The sequence below is a fragment of the Leopardus geoffroyi genome, chromosome E1 (assembly GCF_018350155.1).
Source record: "Leopardus geoffroyi isolate Oge1 chromosome E1, O.geoffroyi_Oge1_pat1.0, whole genome shotgun sequence".
Lineage (NCBI taxonomy): Eukaryota > Metazoa > Chordata > Mammalia > Carnivora > Felidae > Leopardus > Leopardus geoffroyi.
The window spans coordinates 44,811,662-44,834,124 of record NC_059330.1 but is presented as its reverse complement, the minus strand read 5'-3'; the positions used below and the strand labels follow the sequence as shown (position 1 = coordinate 44,834,124).

Below are 22,463 nucleotides of genomic sequence, written 5' to 3'. Positions count from 1 at the left end.
GGGGGAAAGTCCCCCAGGATCTGGCGTCCATCTCGGCTCCACTCAGGGCTGAGACCTGATTCTTTGACTCTGGAGAGGGAGAGGACAGAAAGGACCCAGGGCGCCGTGGTGGGACTTTTTTCCTATGGTGGGGGCTGGGGGGTCGGGATACATTTGGCTTCCACACAGGGAAAGGACCCGGTTACCACCGAACCCCAGGTGGGAACTCAGGCAGGGAGTTGGGGGGAGGGGGCCCCCGGAGGGCAGCAGGGTCTTTCCGAAGACCCCAGCTGCTCCCTGCTGGGGCTGCGGCGTTCCCCTGGCCCCAAATGGTTCATCCCTAAGATCCAAATGGGACTGCGGGCACTGCTTCTGACCCGAGCTGGAGGCCAGGCCTGAACCCCTCGTGGAGGAGAAAGTGACCCGGCTCCGCGAGCAGGAAATGCAACTGGCCGCTGGTGTCAGTTGCAGGAAATGCAAAGGCAGCAGGAGGTCCCGATACCGATCTGATCCCTGACAAAAGACTCAAATGACACTCAGCTCCGTCCCCCGGCGCCGCCCGCAGCCAGACCTTCGAGCCTCCGCGGACCCTTCTGCGCGCCTCTCGGACACCCGGGAAGCGACCTCCTGCGGCTGGGGTCGAGTGGCCGGCCGGCTCTCCGGCTCCGGAGGCTGGAGGCTGGGAGGGGTTGTATTTCCCAACCCCCTCCGAGACCCTCGGATCCCGTCCTGGCCGAGCGAGGCTTCTGGAAACATCTCTGTGCTTTCTACTCTCGATTTCTCACACGCCCGAGTCCAGAGGGGTCACGGTCCCCCGAGAGAAAAGGAGCCACCCATCAATGCCCACGCCAACCCTGCACCACGTGAACGCCCCGGCCAAAGCCCCAGCTTCTTAAACCTGGCTGGCGGGGGGCCGCGGCAGTCCCGGGCCAGCAGAGGGTCCAACGTGCCGGCCCCTCCCGCCCCCCGCCAAGTTCCCACTGTGTCCGGGGCGCGGGCTTCGCCCAAGTTTGCTGGGCGATGCCCTTCCCGGAGCCCGACTCGTGGGCCGGGCGGGAGGGGCGCATGATTGACAAGCTGAACTACAGACTCATCTCTTACCTTAGGCCGCGGGCGCTGATTGGCTGCTCGCTGACATCCTCAAACCCGGCTGCTCCGCGCTGGGCTCGGGAGGGGGGCGGCTGCGGGTGGAGGTGCGCTTCTGACAAGCCCGAAAGTCATTTCCAATCTCAAGTGGACTTTGTTCCAACTATTGGGGGCGTCGCTCCCCCTCTTCATGGTCGCGGGCAAACTTCCTCCTCGGCGCCGCTTCTAATGGAGCCCCACCTGCTCGGGCTGCTCCTCGGCCTCCTGCTCTGTGGCACCAGGGTCCTCGCCGGCTACCCAATTTGGTGGTAAGACTCGCCTCTTGTCTGCCCGCGGCCCGATTTCTCCGCCGAGTCCCGGGGAGGTGGGGGGGGGGGGCGCGCCGGCCGGGGGTGGGCTGCGGCTTTTTTCTCCTTGCCTCCCTCCAGCCCCCCACTCGCCCACCCCTCCTGGATTTTCTGCTGGTGTCGCCTTCAGAATCCAACTCCTGGCTTTTCTGATAATCACCATTTTCCCTGCTACTCGCTACAGAGGCTGGAGGACTTTCCCCGGCTCAGAAGGTCTCTGATTCTTAAATCCTAACCCTTCGCCCGTCCCAATCTGGGGGGCCTGAAGACCCTCCATTTGCTTGCAGTTGGGTTTCTGGAAATCCAGCGCTGTCCCCGGGGCCCAGCCACTCCTCTTCTCCATTTTGGGGTCTTCATGGGCAAAATCATCCTGTTTCTTCATTGCCACCCCCCGCTCCGCCGGCGCCTCCATCAAGAGATTTCCCCACAATAACCCCGTTTTGCCTTCAGATTTCAGACCCCGATGGCTTCAGGGATCCCCGGGGTAGGGGAGCAGGGGGGATTTCATCAGATTCTCCCCACTCTGCTCTAGATTAATCTTGAGCCTCAGAAGTGAATATGGTATTTGCTGATCGAGATGCCATTGAATTCGGATTTTATACATTTCGTGTTTGTCCATCCTGGCAAAAGGGGGGGCTCTTTGAAAATGTAGTGGTTTGGGAGGGGGTGGGTTTGTGCTTTGACCAAAACCCCGATTCTCCATGTCAAATTCGTTCCTTTTGGAAAACCGAGGACCGAGGAGAAAGGGAGAGAGGGAAAGGAGAATTCTGTCCCCGAGAAATGCGGATACAAAAGACATTTTTAGTAAATAAGGCTGGGAAACCAGGCGCGGTGTTTAGGGGGGTGTGCGTGGATGGGGGGACTGACCAGGGAATAAACAGCCCTCTGGGAGCCCTAGTTCCCGGGAGTCCCCTTGTTTTCCAAGCAGCCCCACCGCCCCCGGCAGGTCCCAGAGGCCAGAGGGGAAAGACACACTGAAACCAGCTCTCTAAATTATACCCCGCCTGTCCTCAGTCTCCAGCCCCCTGCATTCCGGAAAACTTTAATTAAAGAATCTTACCCTCCTGGACGTAGGAGAGCCTTGGCCTGGGGGGTGGGAGGTGAGGAGGAAGAATTTGGGGTCCAGGAGCGAGAAGAGGGCCCGTGGCCCCTGGGGTGAGTGTCAGAGAGGAATGCCACCTGCGTGTCCCCCTTTCCCTGACTGGCCGCCCCCTCCCCAGCCCAAGGTAGGGGGAGCAGAGCCAGCAGGATTCCGGGGCCACACCCTGGGTCTGTCTCCGGTCGTTTGGGGACAGTAGCATTTGGGGGCCGGGACGGGGGCAGGAGCAGGGCATGGCCAAGGGTCCGTGTGGAGAGGGTGCTGAGAGTTGCTACCAGGACATATACCCAAGGGAAAGTCTTTCTTCTGCCCAACCCATCCTTCCCGCAGCTTCGGGCTGGCCTGAGGCCTCCTGTGCGGAAAGAAGTCCAAGGGGCGGCTGGGGCAGACAGGGATTCCAGGTTGGGGGCTCTGCCTAAACCAGTCCTGCCTTTCCAGCCCTTTCTGACCCTCTTTCCATCCCTGGGCCAAGGCCATGCTGTTCTTTGCCTTCCTGGGGACTACTAGGGGGGGAGGGTATGGAAGAGAATGTTTGGAGCCCCACTGGCTGCAGGGGCGAGGAAGAGAGACTAGGTCCCCTACCCCATTAACTGGAGGAGGGCACTTCCCCGGGCAGTGCCTGTGGGGAAGGGTTGTGTGTGGGGTGTCTCATGTGTAATGGTGTGTTGGGGAACACCTAGATAGGAAGATTTGGAAAAACCTGGAAAGCCAGGACATCTTCCCTGACATAATGCTGGGCACACGGCTTGTTTGGGGGCTAGCGGGGAGGGACTGGGGGGGACAGGGATGCTGCTTTGTCTGAGCAGAGGAGAGGGGTGTGTGTGTGTGTGTGTGTGTGTGTGTGTGTGTGTGTGTTCTAGGTCTATGATCCTGAGAGGTGTCAAATGTATACTAGTATCTGTATATGGAAGAGTCTGTGCCTGCCGCTGGGCGACCATGGATGTGAACTCATGTGAGATGGGGGGATCCATGGCTGTGACAGGGTGTGCTGTGCCCCTATAGACCAGTGACAGCAAGTAGCTGATTCTAGGATGTGTGTGTGTATGTGTGTATGAGACAGAGAAAGTCTAGAAGTGTCTATGCTCACGTAAAGGTCAGCACCTGTGTCTGCTTGTGACACTATGCATGACTGTGTTCATGACTGGGCATGCGACTGTTGTGTGTGTGTGTGTGTGTGTGTGTGTGTGTGTGTGTGTGCGTGTGTGCGTGCGTGTGCGCGCATGCCTTCATGACGGTGTAAGGGGAAAGCCCCACAGCTGTCTTTGTGCATGGATATCAGTGCTCATGGCCATGACCTGATTGTGCTTGTAAGTATGAGTGTGAGGCTGTGAGTGGGTCCGCCTGTGACCCTGCCCTCAAGTCACTGGCTGGGCCCACGGATGTGGATATGTTCGCGGACCTATGACTTACTGGTGTGAGTGACGTCCGAGCTTGGGTGCTTGGTGGGTGTCCATGGTCCTGGAGGGGCGGTCCAGCAGGAGACAAAGGTCTGACGAGGAAACTGCTGGGGACACAGCTGACCGAGGGTCGCGGGCTGGGCGGTGTGGGGCAGGGTACAGGGCCCTCCCTGGCGCGAGCTCATCCTGTCTGCCTGAGGACTGTGGTCAGCAGCCCTCCCCTCTCAGGCCATTTGTCTTTGGTCTTGGGACTGGGATGGAGGGTAAGTCGCCTTCTCAGAGCTGGGGCCGGGCCTGGGACGGGGACCATAGAGTGGACAGGCCTCAGATTCCTGTTCCCACTCTGCCTCCAGGGCGGTCAGTCGGATTCCAGGTCTTTGAGCGTCTGAGCCCAGCATCGCCTGCCCTCTTTGGCCCACCCAGCTCACACATTCCCCAGGAGGATTTGCAGGGGGAAGCTGTTAGCGGGGATTCCTGTCCATGCCACCCCTCCAGGAAGGCGCCCCCAGCCCCCTGCGGCCTGTGCCGCCCGGGCCCCAGCCCTGAGAAAAGGCGGACCAGAAAGTAGAGCCCTTATAAGGGCCTCAGACGGGGGCTCGTGGAAGGAAGAGATGTGCTCCGGGGCTTTACAGCCAGGTAGTGGTAGAGCTGGGACAGGAAGCGGTGACAGCAGCCCTGGATTCTAGAATTCTTCTTGTCAGTCCCAGTTAGCGCCTGCTGGAGGAACTTGTCTTTCTTCTCCCTCTTGGGGGAAAAATGAACTCCCTTATTAGGACCCATCCTAGGGCCCTGCTGCATTCCAGAGACAGAGGCCCTGATGGAAGGGGCCCTACCCGGGGGTCAGGTGCACGCCCTGCCTCTTTGTGACCCACCCATATGGGCGCCTGTGTCCTCATCTCTCACTCAGGGCTCACCAGCCTGCCCTGCCTCCTCCCAGCCGGGGTTGGGGGGCGGGGGTGGTGGCAGGGGGAAGCGTTCTGCCGAAGTCAAGGGCAGGGAGCTAGGAAATAAGACACCTGAGTTTTCTCTCCACCGTCCGGGACCTACTTCCCCACTCAAGTGGCTGCCCTAGTTCCTGCCTCAGTTTCCCCTGTCAGGTGTCCCGCTGCCTCCCCACCGCGCTCCCGCCTCCACCCGCCTTTCAGAGGCTTGTGAACATGTTCAGTCAAACCCCGTGGGGGTCAGTGGGCTGGGCCCAAGGAGGCACCTGGAGACTGCGGGGGAGGAAGGCCCCAGGCCAGGTGTTAACACTTGTAACAGGCAGGAATTACAGCTGGCTGGGGCTGGGGCTGGCGAGGAGCTGAGCTGGCTGGAGGCTGTTGATCCCACAGACAGACAGACAGACAGACAGATGGGCAGATCCGATGGCCGGGCTTGAACCGGGTGGTCTCCCTTCCAGGGCAGGCCTCTCCCTGGGGGAATGTGGCGGGGAAATTAATCCGGGTCTTTTGGAAGTGAGTTTACAACCCTCGCGCCCACCCCCCCCCCCCCCGCTGTGGGTGGGGTTTGCTGTCCAGCGGGAGCAAAATTGGTGGCCCGATCTGTTTGCGTTCTTATGATGGGACCACGTTTTGTTTTAAACAAAAACAAGAACAGGTCAAATGTTATAATAACACCAGGAGCCTGGAGCTGAGTTAGGATTGGGGGGGGGGGGGAAGGCTTGCGGTGGGGGTGGGGAAGGGGCAGCAGTCAGGGAAAGTTCTCCCAGAACCTCAGAGCATTTTTCGACAGCTCTGGGGCCAAGGGGCGAGCGATGGGTGGAGGCTGGGCCCTGAGCATCAGCCCCACCCCGGGGATCTTGGGGTCCCGAGATCTGAGACAGCTGCCTGGTAGGAAGACCTTTTGTGTGTGTGGGGGGGGGGGGTCGAAAAAGGCAGGAAGTTCTTTAGTGGACACTCTCCCTCCCTGCAGCTTTCCGTGGTGACAAACCCAGCCAGACCCCGCCGGCACCCACACTCTGGCATCTGGGCACGTGCTCAATAACTGATAAAGGTGGAGAAACTGAGGCAGAGCAAGAGGGCTCTAGGTGGAGGTCCCCAAAGGTAGATTCAGGCAAGCAAGCATCTCTAATCCACCTCACTGCAGAACTTAATGTTAAAAAAAAAAACCTGAAGGTACTTGGGCAGGTGGAGGATGGAGAAGCTAATATGGACGCTCCAGAAGGGGAAGAGAGCTCTGACCTTGGGGTTTTCTCTAGACTTTGAATAGGTCTGGGCAGGACACTAGGAGCTTTGAGTCAGGGCAGGAGAGGTGACTTTTCTCAGAGGAGGTTGGAGCTAACAGACTCTTCCAGGGAGAGTGGGGAAAAGGAAGAATTTCCTGGCCTCAGAAGGCAGTGAGCCCAGGGAGGGAGGGGGAGCTGGTGTTCCAGCCTTTTCCACCCACCCTTCTGTAAAAGCCACAGAATCCTTCTAAAGCCACCAAGGAGGGAGAGACATTCTCTACCTCTGTCCCTAACTGGGAGAGGAGGTATGCCTAACCCCTCCCTCAAAGGTTAGGGCCATCCGGGAATTACGTCTACACCGTTATGTTTTCGTGAGTGCCAGGAAGTGGTTAGAGCTGAGTGGGGAGACTTTTGTCTGAGTTCTGAGTTCTCCTGTGTGACCTAGGATGAGTTCCTTTTCTCCTCTGTGCTTTGAGTCCCTGACTCCCCTCCGGGCTTCGGGCTTCGTGTTCCTTACCGGGAGGGATCCGTTCTACCCCGGAGTTCACAGGGCTATGGCGGGGACTGATACATTGCTGAGAAACATCAGCCCCAGGTGGCCCCAGAGCCACCTTCCCCCACCCTCACCCCCCACCCCTCCCAGGCCCAGTCAGACATTCAGAGCCTGCCTCAGGCAGCCTAGCCCCTTCTGCAGCCCCGTCTGACCTCAGCCCCAAAGCGGGCAGCTCCTCTCCTGCCAGGCCAGGCTGCTCACGTTCACATCCGGCTTTTTCACGTACTACCTGGGTAACCTAGGGCAAGTTAACCTCTCCGAGCCTCAGTTTCCCCATTTATAAAATGAGAATAGTGATTGCTTCTACCTCACGGCTGTTGTGAAGATTAACTGAGTGGATACATATCAAGTTCTTAGAACAATGCCTGGCATACAGAAAGTACCTGGTAAATGTTAGTTACTTACACCCCATCTGCAAGCTAACTTGCCTCTTCCAAGAAGCCCTCCCAGGTTGGACTCACCTGGCTTTGTTTTCTCATCTTCAGAGGTCAGCTTGCCCATTATACTTGGCACTGGTGACCATGAGCCTGTTGCTTTCTTCTTCTTCTTTTTTAAGTTTATTGTTATTATTATTTATTTTATTTGTTTAGTAATCTTTGCAACCAACATGGGGCTCGAACTCACAACCCTGAGACAGAGAGTTGCTCACACGCTCTTCCGACCGAGCCAGCCAGGCGCCCTGACTGTAGCTTTATTCTTCGCTTGATGGAGTTCGGCCAGGCTGACCTAACCTCGGCTCTTGGCTTGCCCAGGAAGGGTAGGAAGAGAGGGCACCGAAGCCTCCCTGGCCCTCCTCCCACCCCACAGTCTGTGGGACTTGCAGCCACTGCCATTTCCAGCTGGGACCTGGAGCCACCTCGAGCCTGGGCCGGGCTGGGGAGGGGTGGGGGAGGCGGGCTCACAGGGGGAGTGGCACCGGGGCCGCCTGGAGCAGCCGGAGCACAGAAGTTGCTCCTCCAGGAGCCGAGAGATGATTCAGAAGGTGATTTATAGACGGAAGGCAGAAAGCTTGGCTCCTGGCCGAAGCGGCTGCTTAATTACATTCTTTGGTTTGGGGGGGTGGGGGGGGGGTGGGGGGACGAGTGGGGCGGCAGCAGAGGATCGACTTTTACCCCCTCCCCTTCCAGGCCTTGTCCCCATAGCTGCCCCAGGTCCAAGCAGTGTCCCCTCTTTTTCCTGCTCCCAGAGAAGGAATTCCCTATTGTCAATGCAAGCCTAGGCCAGGAGAGCAGGAAGAACTTCTGGGGCTGGAGGAGGGGGAGGAAAAGGGAAGAGGCCAGAGTCCCATCTCCTGGGACTCCTCCAGGGAGTCTGGCCTACAGAGGGGGCTGGGAAAGAGGACCGCCCTGGGGAGGATCACTTCCTCTCTCCCCTGCTTCTGGGCAGGTGAACAGCTAACCCAGACGAAGGCAAAGGGTTTCTAGAATCTTCCTGAAGGTACCGACCCCACACTTTCCCGCCGGTGCCCTATCCTACTGCTGCTTCTGGATCCTTCCTTCAAGTATGTTCCTTTTAGGTTGTTCGGTTTTTCAGCGAGCCGTGGGCTGGGGACTAGGGACCAGGGTTGATGCTGAGCGGTTGAAACCCAGTTCTTGAGTGCCCGACAACCTGTGCCATGTGGGCACAATGTCTGCCTCAGATCCAGAGGGCTCTCCAGGCAGGGTCAGCTTTGTATCAGAGGGAGAGGAACTTTGCTATCCTCATATTAAACCAACGTATCAGGGCCACCACACTTCTACTGCTAAAGCGAAAATTACTTCTGCACTGTTGACAAGCAATCCCCCCCTTCTGCTGAGTTACTTGCTGTGGTGACATCTGGATTCCCTGTGAACGCTGACCCGTGTGGCAGCCTGACATCTCTCTGCTACTTCTTGGTTCCCGTGCAGTCTCATCGTGGCTCTGAACCCCTAAGCCCCACCTCTAGTTCTGGAGGCTAGAAAGGTGTGTCGGGGGCAGGGTGGGAGGGTAGCCCGGACCGATAGAGTCTATTTATCTGTTTTGCAGCTCGGCATGTACAGCCGGGAGGAGTTGGCAGGGGTCAGGATGGGGACACTAGACAGCTCTCTGGTTCCCCCTGAGGCGGGCCTTCTCAAAATGGCCTCATTATGTGTGTGGAGTGAATTCCAGAAATGTCAGGCACACCCATACATCTAGGGCAAGGATGGAGACCCAGAAGCATGCTGGAGGACAAGAGGGGGCAGTGTGGGATGGCGGGAGGTTTCCGGCCCCGTGAGTTGGGGGTCCCGAGACCTGGCTCTGCCACTCGTTGTGGTCTGACATTAGGCCAGTCCCTTCACTGTTGTGGACCTCAGGAAATAAGGGACTTGGGCGAGCTGTTGGCCTCGGACTTCCAGCTCTGAGATTTCAGTCCCGGATTCTGATCACCCAGCGATTTGCATTAGCTAGCTGCCTGGTGGAGGGGGGGGTTCATCACCGAGAGTTGATCTCGGGGCAGGGTGGGGAGTAGTGAGCACAAAACTTTATACTCATCCAGCCGTGAGGTCATGGATGCGTCTCGAACCCTCCCAGGCCTCGGTTTTCTCATCTGCAAAGTGAGTGACGATAATAACACGATCACTCGCCCCGCCTACCCGTAGGGCTGCCAAGAGCTTCGGAAGCAGTGGTCTTTACGAAGCCCTTTGAGTAGCGTCAGGTTCCTTCCAGAGAAGTTAGCATCACTGCCGGTCCTACCAGAGAAGAGGAGTAAGATGCGGCCCCTGCTCAGAGGGTGCTAAGCGCGAACCCAGCAGGACTGTCTGAGCCTGAGGAGTTGGTATTTTCCGCAGAGGAGGAAGAAATGGGGCTGGATACGGGCATCTCCGCTCCTTCCTGGGGGCTTCGTGAAGCTCAGTGAGGAGTCCCCCAGGGAGGGGCAGAGGTTGAGGCCAAGTGGCCGCAAGACATGCCCGGGTCCATAGCGTGTAGTACGGGACACGGGAGCCCTCCCCACCTAACGCGGAGACCAGAGGCCTGACCGGGGCTCGGCCGGCACAGAGCAGGATTTCTAAGCAGCGACACGCAAAAGTGGGAGACGTGGGTGGAAGTGAAGTGGGGGTAAGAGTAGAGGGCTCTTCTGAGGCCTGTGGTCACCAGGTCATCGCCTGCATAAGGGCCGTTCACTCGAGCGAGGCTGGAAAGACCGGGGGCCAAGTGTGCTTGCCCGCGTACATGTGTGCGTGCGCACATGCGTGTTGGGGGTGGTAAGGACCAAGCACCCAGTCTGTTGGGAGGGCTGTTGGGTGAAACCTGCCCCTGGGCGAGGAGTCCCACTTATCTGACGGAGCCAGCCTGGCCAGCGAGAAAAACCGATCTCTCCTCTCTCTCCCCCTCTCTCCTCGCAGGGCCACTAGGAATGCAAATAGGGGTTTGTGGCAGTGCCAGTCAACTAGCCTCCTGCCTCCTGCCCAGCTCCTCGCCACGTAGCTTCCTAACTGGCATTTCTGAGGGCCTCTCCCCTGCTCTAACACCTCCTGTGGCTCCCCACTTCTCGTCTGGCACGGAGGCTCCCTAGGATTTGGCTTCTGCCCACCTACTTGGTAGTAGTTTCATAAGCCTCCGGGAGCACGCCCCCCTCCTCCCCCCCTCCCCCCCGCCCCCGGCCAGGTCCTCTGTGCCTGTTCGAGGAAATACCTCGTCACCCCCAGCCTCCCTTCCCCACACTCAACGGCTGAAATTCCACTTTGTCTTGGACCCAGATCAAAACCCTCTTCCCTCGGGAAGCCCTCCTAGATTTCCAAAGCGATGTCCTCCTAAGCGGGGAAAATGCCTTCACTCTCTGTCCCTACAAGCAGACGCGCCAAAGTTCCCACTGTCTTCTGCCATGGGCTTTGGGTGTCTTATTTTCGTCCTACAGATGCCCCCCTCGAGGGAGAATCTGTGTTGTAGTCCCCTTGTAACTGCCCCCCACCAGTGCCCGGCATCTAGTAGGGGTCAGTAAACAAACACGGCTCTGTGCCGTGTGTGATGCGCTCTCTCAAGGCACAGGGCCAAAAGGTGTTTCTGAGAGTCCCAGCTGCATCGTGCCTCGCGACGGTGTCACGAGCAGACTGAATGGGCCGAACGGATACAAACCCCACCTGCCGGTGTGACCTGAGGCTCGGAGCACCTGGCTTCTGCTGACTTTGAAAGGCAGCCGGACCTGCTTCCCCTTGGCCAGTGGTCAGCCTGCCCTGCTCCGCTCAGGTCCCCCTGGCTCAGGCCATGTGGCCAACAGCCCTGAACAGCGGGGTGGGAGCCCAGACCTGAGCAGGCTGCTGTCTGAGCCTTGTCCCTAGAGTCTCCGCTCCCCTGGGATTAGATTGTCCATCCCAGGTCCGTTTGAAAACTTTGTCCATCTGTGATCTCTCTCCCTCCACACCCCCCTCACCCTCACCAGCTCATGCTATACTTGGGAACCTAAATCTTTAGTTTTAAACTCCCATTTGGTGGGACGTGTTTCTCCCCCCCAGGATTAGGTGAGTGTTTGTTGGTGGTGTTTGTGTGCTGGTTCCCATACATACGTCATGGTCTTCTAGAAAAAATCTCACCCCACTCTGCAGTTGGGGACTCTGGTCACGCAGCCTGTATTTGGAATCCACATCCTATCGGGCCCAAAGCTTTTTCTCTCTCCCACCGCTCAGGCTCAAAAGCTGACTTCTTATTTGGGGCAAGAATTTACCTATTCATGTTCTACCTTATTCCCCAAAGGATGGCTTTGAGGCCAGATTACATGTGACCTTCAAATGGCAAGCTGCTACTTTGGGTCTATTGATACTATTTCTGAAACTCTGGGAGGTCCCTTAGATGAGGATGTGCGCTAGTCACTGGCGAACTTTCCACAGGTCTTCAAGCTGGGCTAGCTGGGTGTGGGCATTAGAGGCCAGGCGACCGTTTTGTCACCCCTGGGATGGGCGCAGGGTGCTTGGGCAAATCCCTGCTTTCTGAGCCTTCATTTTTCTCACCTGTGAAACAGAGTTCCAGCTCTAAGTTTGATCCTTCTGTTTAGTCCCTTCTGCCCCTTCGCGCCCGACCTTTGTCATACACATCCCAGAAAGCAATCGGACAGAATCCTTCGCGCCAAACCAATTCTCACGTTAGTGTATCTGATTCAACTGATTTTTCACCCCATCTTCACAATTCAGTATTCAACTTTATTCCTCCCTGAGGACAAGCATGATCTCTCCTTTCAGATGAAGTATATTTCCCTTTATGTCCTGGCTGTTAGGTAACCCAGAGTCAAACTTGGAGTTCAATCCTTGGCCCTGACTTGGCATATTTGTCTTCTTCACCTTGATCCTGATTTTCTGGTTTTAAGGTTATTATTTAATCCTGTGTGTTTTGTAGTACAAGCTCCTTAAGGGTACGCACCATCTTGCACACTGGCTGTATCCTCTGTGCCTGGCAAGTACAGAGTAGTTGCTCAATAAACATTTGTTGTCTTTGGAATAAACGGTTGCTATCAAATCCTTTCTGGAAATGGCAAGGCACACATACATTTTTTAAAAATCTTGCCCTGGAGCGCCCGGGTGGCTCAGTCAGTTAAGCGGCCGGCTTTTTTTTTTTTTTTTTTTTTTTTTTTTTTTTTAATGTTTATTTATTTTGGAGAGAGAGACAGAGACACAGAATCCAAAGCCAGCTCCAGGCTCTGAGTTGCCAGCACAGAGCCCAACATGGGACTGGAACCTGCGCCCCGTGCGATGGTGTCCTGAGCCGAAGTCGGAGGCTCAACCGACTGAGCCAGCCGGCCTCAAGTGATTCCGACTTTTGATTTTGGCCCAGGTCACATCTCACGGTTGTGAGATCGAACTCCGAGTTGGGCTCCGCTCTGGGAGTGGAGCCTGCTTAAGATTCTCAATCTCCTTCTCCCTCTGCCCCTCCCCTGCTCATGCTCTCTCTTTCTCTCCGGGAGGCGTGGTGGTGGGGGGGGGGGTGGTAGTTTTGCTCTATCAGGGGGTTGGGTGGTAAGAATTCTGATCAGTTTCTACTTCTTTATCATCGGCTCCCCCTCCACCAGAAATCTATTAAAATCTTGTCTTTGGGTAAGTGACCATCTTTTCTTTTGTCATGAGCTGCTTAATTCGAAACTTGAAATGGGAAGCTCTCTTGTTTCCGGCCAATGAGTCTGCTTTTCCCCTGCCCTGGCTCCCTTCATATCTGGTTCCTCCCACCTCCCCTTGCCCTGGAAGCCAGCCAGTGCCATTGCTGCCATTCTGCAGGTGACAGGATGCCCCGGTCGCATCCACCCCGTCTCTCCAGCTGGGATGCTCCCACTCCCCAGCAGCCACCGGGAGAACAGCTATCGCTAAAAGGCACGGTGGGGAGGGAGGCCGAGCGGGAGGAGGCCAGGCCCAAGGTCACGCCGCATGAGCACCAGGGCCCCTCTCCGCCAGCCAGGCCTCTCCCATTGGCGACACTGGCTTGGCTTGGAAGGTGCCAAGCCCCCACCTACCGACAGATCTCCAAGGAGGGGAGCTGGCCTGGGGGGCCAGGCGGGCCTCCCCCATCTGCCGGCAAGGAGTCCTCTCGGCTCTGTGTCACTTCTCCCCTCCCCTGCTTCTGCCCTGGGCAGCACCTCTGGAGACCAACCCACTCAGCCCCTTGATGTTAGGAAAGAGGACGCCCAACCACAGGCCGGGTGGACCTCCATTTTAACGGAAGCTTCTGCAAAGAAAGAGACTCTGGAGCCTGCCCCAGCTATCAGGAAGAATGGCGTGTAGGACGTCGCCACCGTCCTTGCAGCCGACCGCACCTTCCTCCCTATTTTGTGTGTGAGACAGCTGAGGCTGCCGGAGCCTGAGGAGGGAGCTAGGGAGCAAGCAGGGGAGGCAGGTCACGGGCAGCTGATAATTCATCGTGGACGGTGTATGCTGAGGAAACAGAGCACACACTTCATTTTTATTTCTTTTATAAAATTTTTAAAAAATTGAAAGTGTATTTATTTTTGAGAGAGAGAGAGAGGGAGAGATAGCACAAGCGGGGGAGGGGGCAGAGAAAGAGAGGGAGACACAGAATCCGAAACAGGCTCCGGGCTCTGAGCTGTCAGCGCAGAGCCCGACTCGGGGCTCGAACTCTGACCGGCAACATCGTGACCTGAGCCGAAGTCAGACGCTCAACCCACTGAGCCACCCAGGCGCCCCTCTTTTATAAAACTTTTTAAAGTTTGTTTTGTTTATTTATTTAGAGCGCGAGCTTGAGCAGAGGAAGGGGAGAGAGAGAGGGGAAGAGAAAGATCCCGTGCAGGCTCCGCGATGTCAACACAGAGCCCCGTGTGGGACTTGAACACACGAGCCGTGAGATCAGGACCCCAGCTGAAATCAAGAGTCGAATGCTTAACCCACCGAGCCACCGGGCGCCCCCGCACACACTTTAACTCATCCCCTGCCACGATCTCAGGAGGCAGATACTCTCGTTATCCCCATGCTACAGATGACAAAACTGAGGTCCCAAGAGAGCCCACCCATCGCCCCGGCCTCCACGGCTGGCCAGCCCGGGAGCTCCAACCACAGCACAAACCGCCTGTAGCCAGGCCCGCCAGGCCTCGCAGGCCTTCCAGTGACACCACCCCACATCCTGAGAGTCAGGAAGTTCCTCCTTAGGTCTCACTGCAGTCTTTCCTGGCTTAGTCCAAGCCCAGATTCTCTTGTTTGTCCTGCTGGGGACCTGAGCTGCACTGTAGATTTCCAGTTTGCCTCCAGGACAGGGGTGCATTTCTCTCTGAGTCTTCCCTTCTCCGGAACAACCCTTCCCGGGTGGCCCGGTCTCCCGCACGCCTTTGGCCACCTTGCTCTTCCCCTTCCAGTCTCTCTCCAGCTTCTCTACATCCTTTTGCAAGTTATGTGAGTCACACAACCTGCCTTTAGACCGGGGTGAAGGAGTCCTGCCAGACCCTTCAACTTAGAGGGCTCCGCTCAAGTGTCTTGAGGCCGTGTCCCTCCGCACCGGGCATGGGGTCTGGGGCCCAAGGGGCTGTACCCACCCAGAGCCCACACTCTCCGACCCCCAACCAATGCTCTGGGTACTCAAGCCCCTGGACTTTCTTGCCCAAATGGCCGTGAGCCTGCTTCTGGGCGGTGCAGACCTTTGTCTGGATTTCAGCCTGTCAAGGCAGACCATACTGCCGGTGTTGCTGGTGTGGGTGCCCCGGGGCGCAAGCGGTAACCAGGAGAGGCCATTGGCAGGGACGGTGCATGGGGGCTTGGAGGTTCTTTTGGGGTGTCCAGTGTGCGATAGAATAGAGATGGGCAGACAGCAGGCTGGGGGCTGGCTCTCCCCTTGTCACTGTTTTCTTTTTTTCTTATTTACATTATTTATTTATCTAAGTCATCTCTACATCCCACGTGGGGCTCGAACTCACGACCCCGTGATCAAGAGTCACATGCTCTACTGACTGAGCCAGCCAGGCGCCCTCCGCACCCCCACCATGTTTTCTAGCATAAAACTCCGTGGAGAACCCAGCCTTTCAGGTGGTGAACAAGGATGAGAGAATGACTTTTTTTTTTTTTTTTTTTTAATGTTTATTTATTTTTGAGACAGAGGGAGAGACAGACAGACAGTGTGATCGGTTAGGGGCAGAGAGAGAGGGAGACACAGAATCCGGAGCAGGCTCCGGGCCCCGAGCTGTCAGCACAGAGCCTGACGCGGGGCTCGAACCCACGAACCGCGAGTTCATGACCTGAGCCGAAGTCGGTTAAGACTGAGCCACCCAGGCGCCCCGAGAATGACTTTTTAACTCACGATTAGAGTATACACACGGGAAAGTATAGAAGGTAAAAGTGGAGAGCTCACTGAGTTGAACGGGAACACATCATATTTAACAGTTTGTTGACCCGATACGAAATCTTTACACGTTGGGCACTGGTAGAAGGGCCTCTGCTTACGCTCTCACGCAGGCCCGGGGGCCGCCCCAGCCTGAGAATCGGGGAGAAGGCTTGCTTCCTCCAACTTTGCATCGTCTGCCCTTTCCACCTTAGCAGGTCGACTGCCTTCTGCGCGGGCAACACCTCCAGCTCCTCCGCGTCTGGGGTCACCTCGCACCTTCAAGTCCCTTCTCGTTAAGCTGGAACGTTGTCTTCACCCCTCCTGAGCCTCGAAGGAGCCTCCTTCATGTTTGCTCGGTTTTGTCATTTTTAACCGGCCCCATCAGAAGCACGTTCAGCTGGCCGTTCTGTTGTGCCTCCTCCCGGGCACGGCCTGTGATGCCCTGCACGTTCCAGCCCCTCCCGAACCCCCCACCTAGCCCATGGCCCACTCCCACCCCCTCCCCATGACCTACTTTTCCTTGCATGGGTGAGAGTGTGAGCTTGGGGGACGGCAGTCCTGAGCTCTACCTAGATGGTTCTGCCTGTAGTAGCCGGGTGACCCGAAACTCTCTGAACCTCAGTTTTCTCTGCAAAATGAGGGTTACTCTCATTTCTCACGTAAAATGAGGAGTAAAGGACATAACACGCGTGGGACTTAGCGTGGGGTCTGGTGTCCACGCATTTTGCTATCCTTGATCTTGTTTTACTGTCTGTGTTGTCCTCACACTGCCTCATACCTCCAGGCCTCTATGCTCGGCCCTGCCTTCCTTTGGAAGGACCTCTTCAAACTTATGTTTATCTTTGAAAGCCCAGTTCAGGCAACATTGTGTCTGGGTGGCCCTCCTTCGGCCCCGGCCCCGGCTCACCCCCTTCCGCCTGGAGCCCTTTCATCGACTAGACTGGAGGCCCCTGTGGGCAGGACCAGCTCTCGGTCGCCTTTGAACCCACGTCCCCAAGCACGGCAGGGGGCATGCAGTGGGTCCTCTGAGACGAGTCGTGGAGTGAAGGGGACACTGCTGAGAGTCACAGGCCACTCACGGGCTCAGCCTTCCAGCCCCGGCTGGATGCTCAGAGCCTCTGTGAGGCCGTCCCGAGATAGCCTGCTGGCACTTTTCACGTACTCTCTTGAATTCTCACTGAGCCCTTCACGTACATCTGCCCGGCCTCCCCGACTAGAGAGTCGGCCCTTTGAGAGCAGGATTCCCCTGAAATGTCTTCATACCCCTAGTGAGCCTCCCACATCACCCTGAATAATGCAGGAGCACAGCTGCTAATTCTGCTGATTGGTGGCCGACGGGCCGGAGGCTCCTTCCCAAGCAAGCTCACGTCCGGTTTCGGCTGGTTCCCACTCTCTGGGACAGCGCTTCCCCCGACTCTGTGATTCCTCAGAGTGTCCAGCCCTGAGCCTCAAAGCCTCTGTGCTGGAAGGCAGCCTGGTGTTCCAGAAAGAGGGGTCAAATTGGCCGTAGCGTGAATCTCAGAGGTGCTACTTAGTTGCTCTGGAAGTTTGGGTGGCTTCTTAAAAAATCCCTGAGTCTCGGTTTGTTCGTCTGTACAACGGGGGTAGAATTTTCTGACCTCAGGGCAGATGCCAAGATGAAATGAAACAATACACAGGAGCTGAGTTAAAGGGGAATAAATGGTGACTAAATCAAGGATGTTCTGAAGGTCATTCCAGTGTAGCAGGGGTTATAAAACTATATCGGATTTGTGCAACGAAAAGACCTGAATTCCTTCCAAAACAGAAAAGGCCACACTCAGGGAAAACCGTATGCTCTATGCTGTTTTGTCCCAAGCAATTTAACCTGTTTGAAGAGAAAAGTGGGTGATGGGCATGGGGCAAAGTCTGTGACTCGGTGGACCCAATACAATGTGGACTCTGGCCTGACCTTACGTCCGGGTGTCCTGTTGGGCCAAAATACTCACAGAGGCCTGCAGCTCTTGGGAAGGGAAGGGCAAATCCGATGTGGAAGCTGTCAGTTCTTCCTGGGGTTCCAAGCAGTGGTCTGTGTGGGTTTCATACGACTCTGGTTACTGGCGTAGACACTGGCCATTTCAGCCTTGCCAAGTGCCGTGAGCCAATTAGGCTGAGGGCACCAGGAGGCCTGGGTAGGAGGCGGGCTGTCCCAGGGACAGCAGTGAGAGGTGAGAGAGGCCTGCCAGACCACGGGAAGGAATGTTGAGAAACTGAGGCACGGAGAGGCCCCTTAATGCTTTTTGTTCTTTAAAATATTTTTGATTGCACACTGATAAAAAAAAAAAATATATATATATATATATATATATATATATATATATATATATGTCATCTTTAAAAAATATATCCACGAGGGGCGCCTGAGTGGCTCAGTCAGTTAAGCGTGTGACTTCAGCTCAGGTTACGATCTCATGGTCCGTGAGTTTGAGCCCCGCGTCGGGCTCTGTGCGGACAGCTCGGAGCCCGGAGTCTGCTTCGGATTCTGTGTCTCCCTCGCTCTCTGCCCCTCCCCAGCTCATGCTCTGTCCTTCAAAAACAAACATTAAAAAATTTGTTTAAATAATAGTTTTCCCAGCTAAGAATGCCTAAACAATATGTATTTCATCTTGCTTCTTTTTAAGCGTTGTAAAAAGGACGTTATGCCGTCTGCAGTCTTTTGTAGTATGCTTTTCTCCCTCTACAGTAGGTTTCTAAATTTCAAACTAAGTTTTGGGTGTTACTGGAGCTCTTTGACTTTCACAGCTGTGTCATAGCCCATCGTCCGACGACGCCACACTTGGCCGATTCATCTCCCGCCAACGGACGGGTGTCTCGGGGTGCACACGAGTGACGGGTGACCATGGGGGTGCCTGTTGCACGATGCGCGAGTGTCCCCCTTTGCAAGTTGACACCAAGCTCTTCAAAGAGGTTGTGCTCATTTCTAACTCTCACCTTTGCTCTACATTGTCGCTGACGCTTTCGGAATCAAATGGCTTCATTTTTGGCAATCTGGCAGCTGCCAAACGTGATCCGTGGGCTTCCTGTGCAGAGATGGGACCTTTTTAAGGTCCCAGAGCTGGCGGAAGCAGAGGCAGGGCGGGGCGATGCATAGGACACGCATTTGGAAGAACATACGGCCCGCGTCTGGTGTGACTGGTGCAAATCCCCGACTTGGCCCTTCGGTCCTTCGTGCCCCCCGAGTTCTCTGCCTGAGGCCCAGAGGGCATCACTGGCATTCGGTGACGGGGCACATGGCTTAATGGAGCCCCAGCCTACTCTTCTCTGCCTCCCCTCACCATTCCTTGTGCTCCTCAAATGTGCCCTCCTGGGTTGTGAACGTGCCCGCTCGCTTTCCAGAAACAATGCCGCTTCGTCCAGGATGTCCCCCTGGCAGCCTCATGAGACCTAGGGTCCGTTTCCCCCCGGCCCTCTCTGTGCCTGAGTTACAGCCAGAACATCTCCCAGGTGTCACTTTAGGGAAGATCAGAAGGTGAATGTTTCCCCTAAATCTATCCAAAAGCCTGGACTCCTTCCTTCGGCAAAGCAAAGCCGTGAGCACCTCCACCCACCTCGGAAACCAGACGCGGCAGCCGTGTCCTGGCTGGAACCTCAGTCCTCACGGCTTGGCCTTGCCTGGGGTGAAACCCCACTTCCTCAGGCCTTTACTATAAAGATAAAGGGATCTTAGGACCCCTTCTTCGACTGGAAAACTCTTCCCTGTCACTTCTTCGCCTGACCATAACCTTCCCAGGATTTTTCAGAATCCAGCTCAGAGCTGCTACCTTCCCAGCCTAACTGCCGCCACCTTGCTCCCAGCTCATCTGCACGCATTTGGGCCAGAGCAGGGCTTCGGACATGCGTGGGTGAGCCTCTTACCCCTGTCCCACTTGGGACGTGCCACCTGCTACTCTTAGCCTCCTGGGGTTTATGGTGCTCATTAGCATATTAGCATTGATTAGCATAATAGCCACACAGGCCCCGCAGGCATGACCCTTGCTTTCATCTGTTTAGTCTGTTTCCCAAAAGTATTGAACTTGGTAGTCCCTTCTCTCTCCCCAAATAACAGCTATTACTCATTTGGAAAACACGATCTGGAAGATTCTCCTGCTCCTTTCACGTGTCAGTTTGTCCTTGTGGTCTTATTCTTCTCAGCAATCAGGCTGTGATTCCTCTTGCTTTCTATTTTGTATTTTCTTTTTAAATTAATTAATTGCTTTAGCAATCTCTACGGCCAACGCGGGGCTCGAATTCGCAACCCCAAGATCAAGAGTCGCCTGCTCTTCCGACTTAGCCAACAAGGCGCCTCTCTGACGTACAAAAATCATCCTTTGCGAACTACTTCGGTCCAGAGTAACCACCCCAGAGGGGTTGAATTGAATGAATGCATGTACTCGGGAATGAGTGAATGAGTGAATGAGTGAATGAATGAATGAATGAATTGAACAGTCAGTCAATTGGCTGGTCATCCAGCTGTGAAGCAGTCAGAAACTGCCGGGTCACTGTATCCTGGGGACACACTGCTATCTGGCCAGTGTCAGACCCTCTCCACAGTGGAATGACTCACTCTCCCGCATTAGGCTCTGGTAATTTTCTTTTTAGGCGTCTCTCTCCCGGTGAGACGGGGAGCCCCTGCAGGGCAGGGACCACATCACCTTCACCTCTCTGTATTCCCCACAAGTGGGTACACAGTCCCTGGTTGCTGAATGACATCTCTCCTCTGACTCCTTCCAGAGGGATCTAGAACACTGTGGTTAAACCTGCAGGCTTTGGAGCCAGACTGGATGAGTCTCTAACTACCCGGGTCACCTCAGGCAAATTACTTCATCTCTGTACTTCAGTTTCCCTAGCCAGCCGGGGGTGATAACAGTATCTTCCTTACCAGGTTGTTGGGGGACTATGTGAGTTAATGTGTGTAAAGCACATGAAATATGCCCGCCACGGAGGGCAGTGCTGGCCTGTGCTGGTGCCGGGAACCACAGTAACCAGGGACTGTGATGTGAGCTCTCCGTGCATCATCTCAGGGACCAGGAATCCGGGCAGCCGGATCATCTGCGTTACCCCGGGGCACCTCCCCTACCTCCTCACCTACGATCGCCCCCACTGAGAACCCGATGGGCTCTTTTACCCTCCGTCCTTCCCAAAAGATGGGAATCCAAGGCACTGCACGGGCGGATCGGAAGTGCGCGTGTGCACAGACGAGAGCGAGTGTAAGCGAGCGAGAATGAGTTCTTTGAGAGGCCTGGGGGGCGCCATCGCCTTCGTGGCAGACGCAGGGACACAAAGATGTTGAGGCAGGATGGGGAGAATACGCAGGAAAAAAAAAAAATCACCTGTGAATCAGCAATGCTGCAGAACTGGCAGAAGCCAATTTGGTTGTCACCGCTCCCGGCGCCTTGCCCAGGGCCCTGTGTGTGCCCAGGAAATGTTTGCAGGCAGGACATCTGTGCTCGCTTTTATCCAGGCAGGTTGTCCAGGTGGAAGACGGATGGTTATGAGAGGGCATCAGGACTGGGGGGGGCCATCCCTGACGGCTGGGGAGAATATGCTGGAATCCCTTTCCCCACGTGCCAGCTGGCCTTCTCAGACCCTGTAGGCCGACTCCATTCTTCTCCACTTAAGAGGAGAACCCCAGGAGTCATGGGGTTGACTGTCTTCCTTTTTTCCAGAGTGGCCAGGGCTTTAGCCTGGCCATCATCCCGGGTCTCGCGATATAATATGAGTGCGATGGAAGCATGAGGGAAGGGCTGGTGGGATGGCGTGAATGTAGGAGGTTTAAGACGAGCAACGCCACGGGCTGTTTATCTTGGAGCAGAGAAGGTCGGGGGGCTGCATTCCAGGCAGGGGAGCAGCTGCTCCGTCAGCACCTGAGGAGAGGCCACGAGAGCCAAAATGGCGGCTCCGAGGGATGGCGGTGAGCTAATTAGATGAGGTTGCCCATCACATGTCACAAGGCAAAGGCACCCACGAGTGGAAGCAGTCAGTGAGTTTGGCCGAGGGACCGAGAGAAGTGAGGCTAAGAACTGTCTGGCCCGGAAAGAGGAGGGAGTTCCCAGGAATCTATGGGCTGGTTGGTCTATCAAAAGCTTGACTGGTGTGAGAAGTTGCCGAGGGGGTGAATTTATGATTTCCGCCTCTCCGTGGTGGTGTAGTGTGTTCTGTGAATGAAGGGGAACCAGAATTCCGTGAAGATGGGGAAGAGCCCCTTATCACGGTTGGCTGAGTTCTTTGGCCCCTCAGCCCTTGGGATCCCAACTGAACTCCCAGTCTGGGCTACAGAGACTGGGCCTTGGTTTTGTGCCAAATTACCTTCCAGCTCCAACAGGCTTTTTTCAGGGGGAACGGCCCTGGTCCCCACTTCACTGCCTGCAGGGTCTAAACTCGTCAGCTGGGACCTCAGTCCCCGCTTCCTTCCCTCTTTGCTCCTTGGGTTTTGGTCTTTCTGAGTCACATCAATGTCCCAAAAGTCCCCTTCCTCTTCCTTTTCTCTCAGGGCATAAAAATCCACCTCAGAAGACCCCACCTCACCTTCACTTACTCGCCCCCTGTCTGAGGCTCAGTGTCCTTATTTGTAAAGTGGAGACCGTATCCATCTCTCAGGGCTGTTGAGGGAATTAACCAAGGCGCTGGGTGGGGAAATGCTTTCCCCAGTGGAAGGTGCTGGAGCGTTTGTCATCTCCCCGGACCCCTCTGGGACGCCTCCTGGGAGAGATCCTGAATTCACATGTCCTGTCTTACCCACAAATCCCTCCAGCCCTCAGACAGAGGTTTCTTTCCCACCGGGGGATGCCTTGAGTGTGGGTCTGGCCCTTTGTGAGATCCAGACAAGTCGACTTCAAGAACGGGAGGTCCATTACAACATGGAAAAGAAGGCAGACCAATAGGCAGGGACCCCAGTGTTGGGTTTACAGCCTGAGTGGCAGGATAGACTTGAGTACAAATTTCCTTCTCCTCGTCTCCCAGCCCTCCATCGACATGCTCCGTACAGACTCTGTCCTGAGAAACGTGTCCCCTCGTTGCTTTATGAGCCACTCGGTGCCACCATGTCCTAGCTGCGTGACCCCAGAGAAGTTTGCTCAGCCTCTCGGAACCCATGTCGTTCCGTCAG

The 22,463-nt window shown here is 55.9% G+C and overlaps 1 protein-coding gene across 6 annotated transcripts in view; it reads left to right on the top strand.

Moving 5' to 3' along the window:
- Window positions 1-1,119: 1,119 nt before the first annotated feature.
- Window positions 1,120-22,463, top strand: part of WNT3 (Wnt family member 3) — a 47,512-nt gene continuing 26,168 nt past the window's right edge. For 2 of the 6 annotated variants that reach the window (XM_045489325.1, XM_045489330.1), the window contains exon 1: window positions 1,120-1,373. In XM_045489325.1, coding sequence (XP_045345281.1) covers window positions 1,294-1,373 — 80 coding nt within the window. In that variant the 5' untranslated portion in view covers window positions 1,120-1,293. Of the gene's footprint in view, window positions 1,374-17,997; window positions 20,734-22,463 lie in introns of those variants that run through there. The other 4 variants (XM_045489324.1, XM_045489329.1, XM_045489326.1 and 1 more) reach the window with 3 other exon arrangements.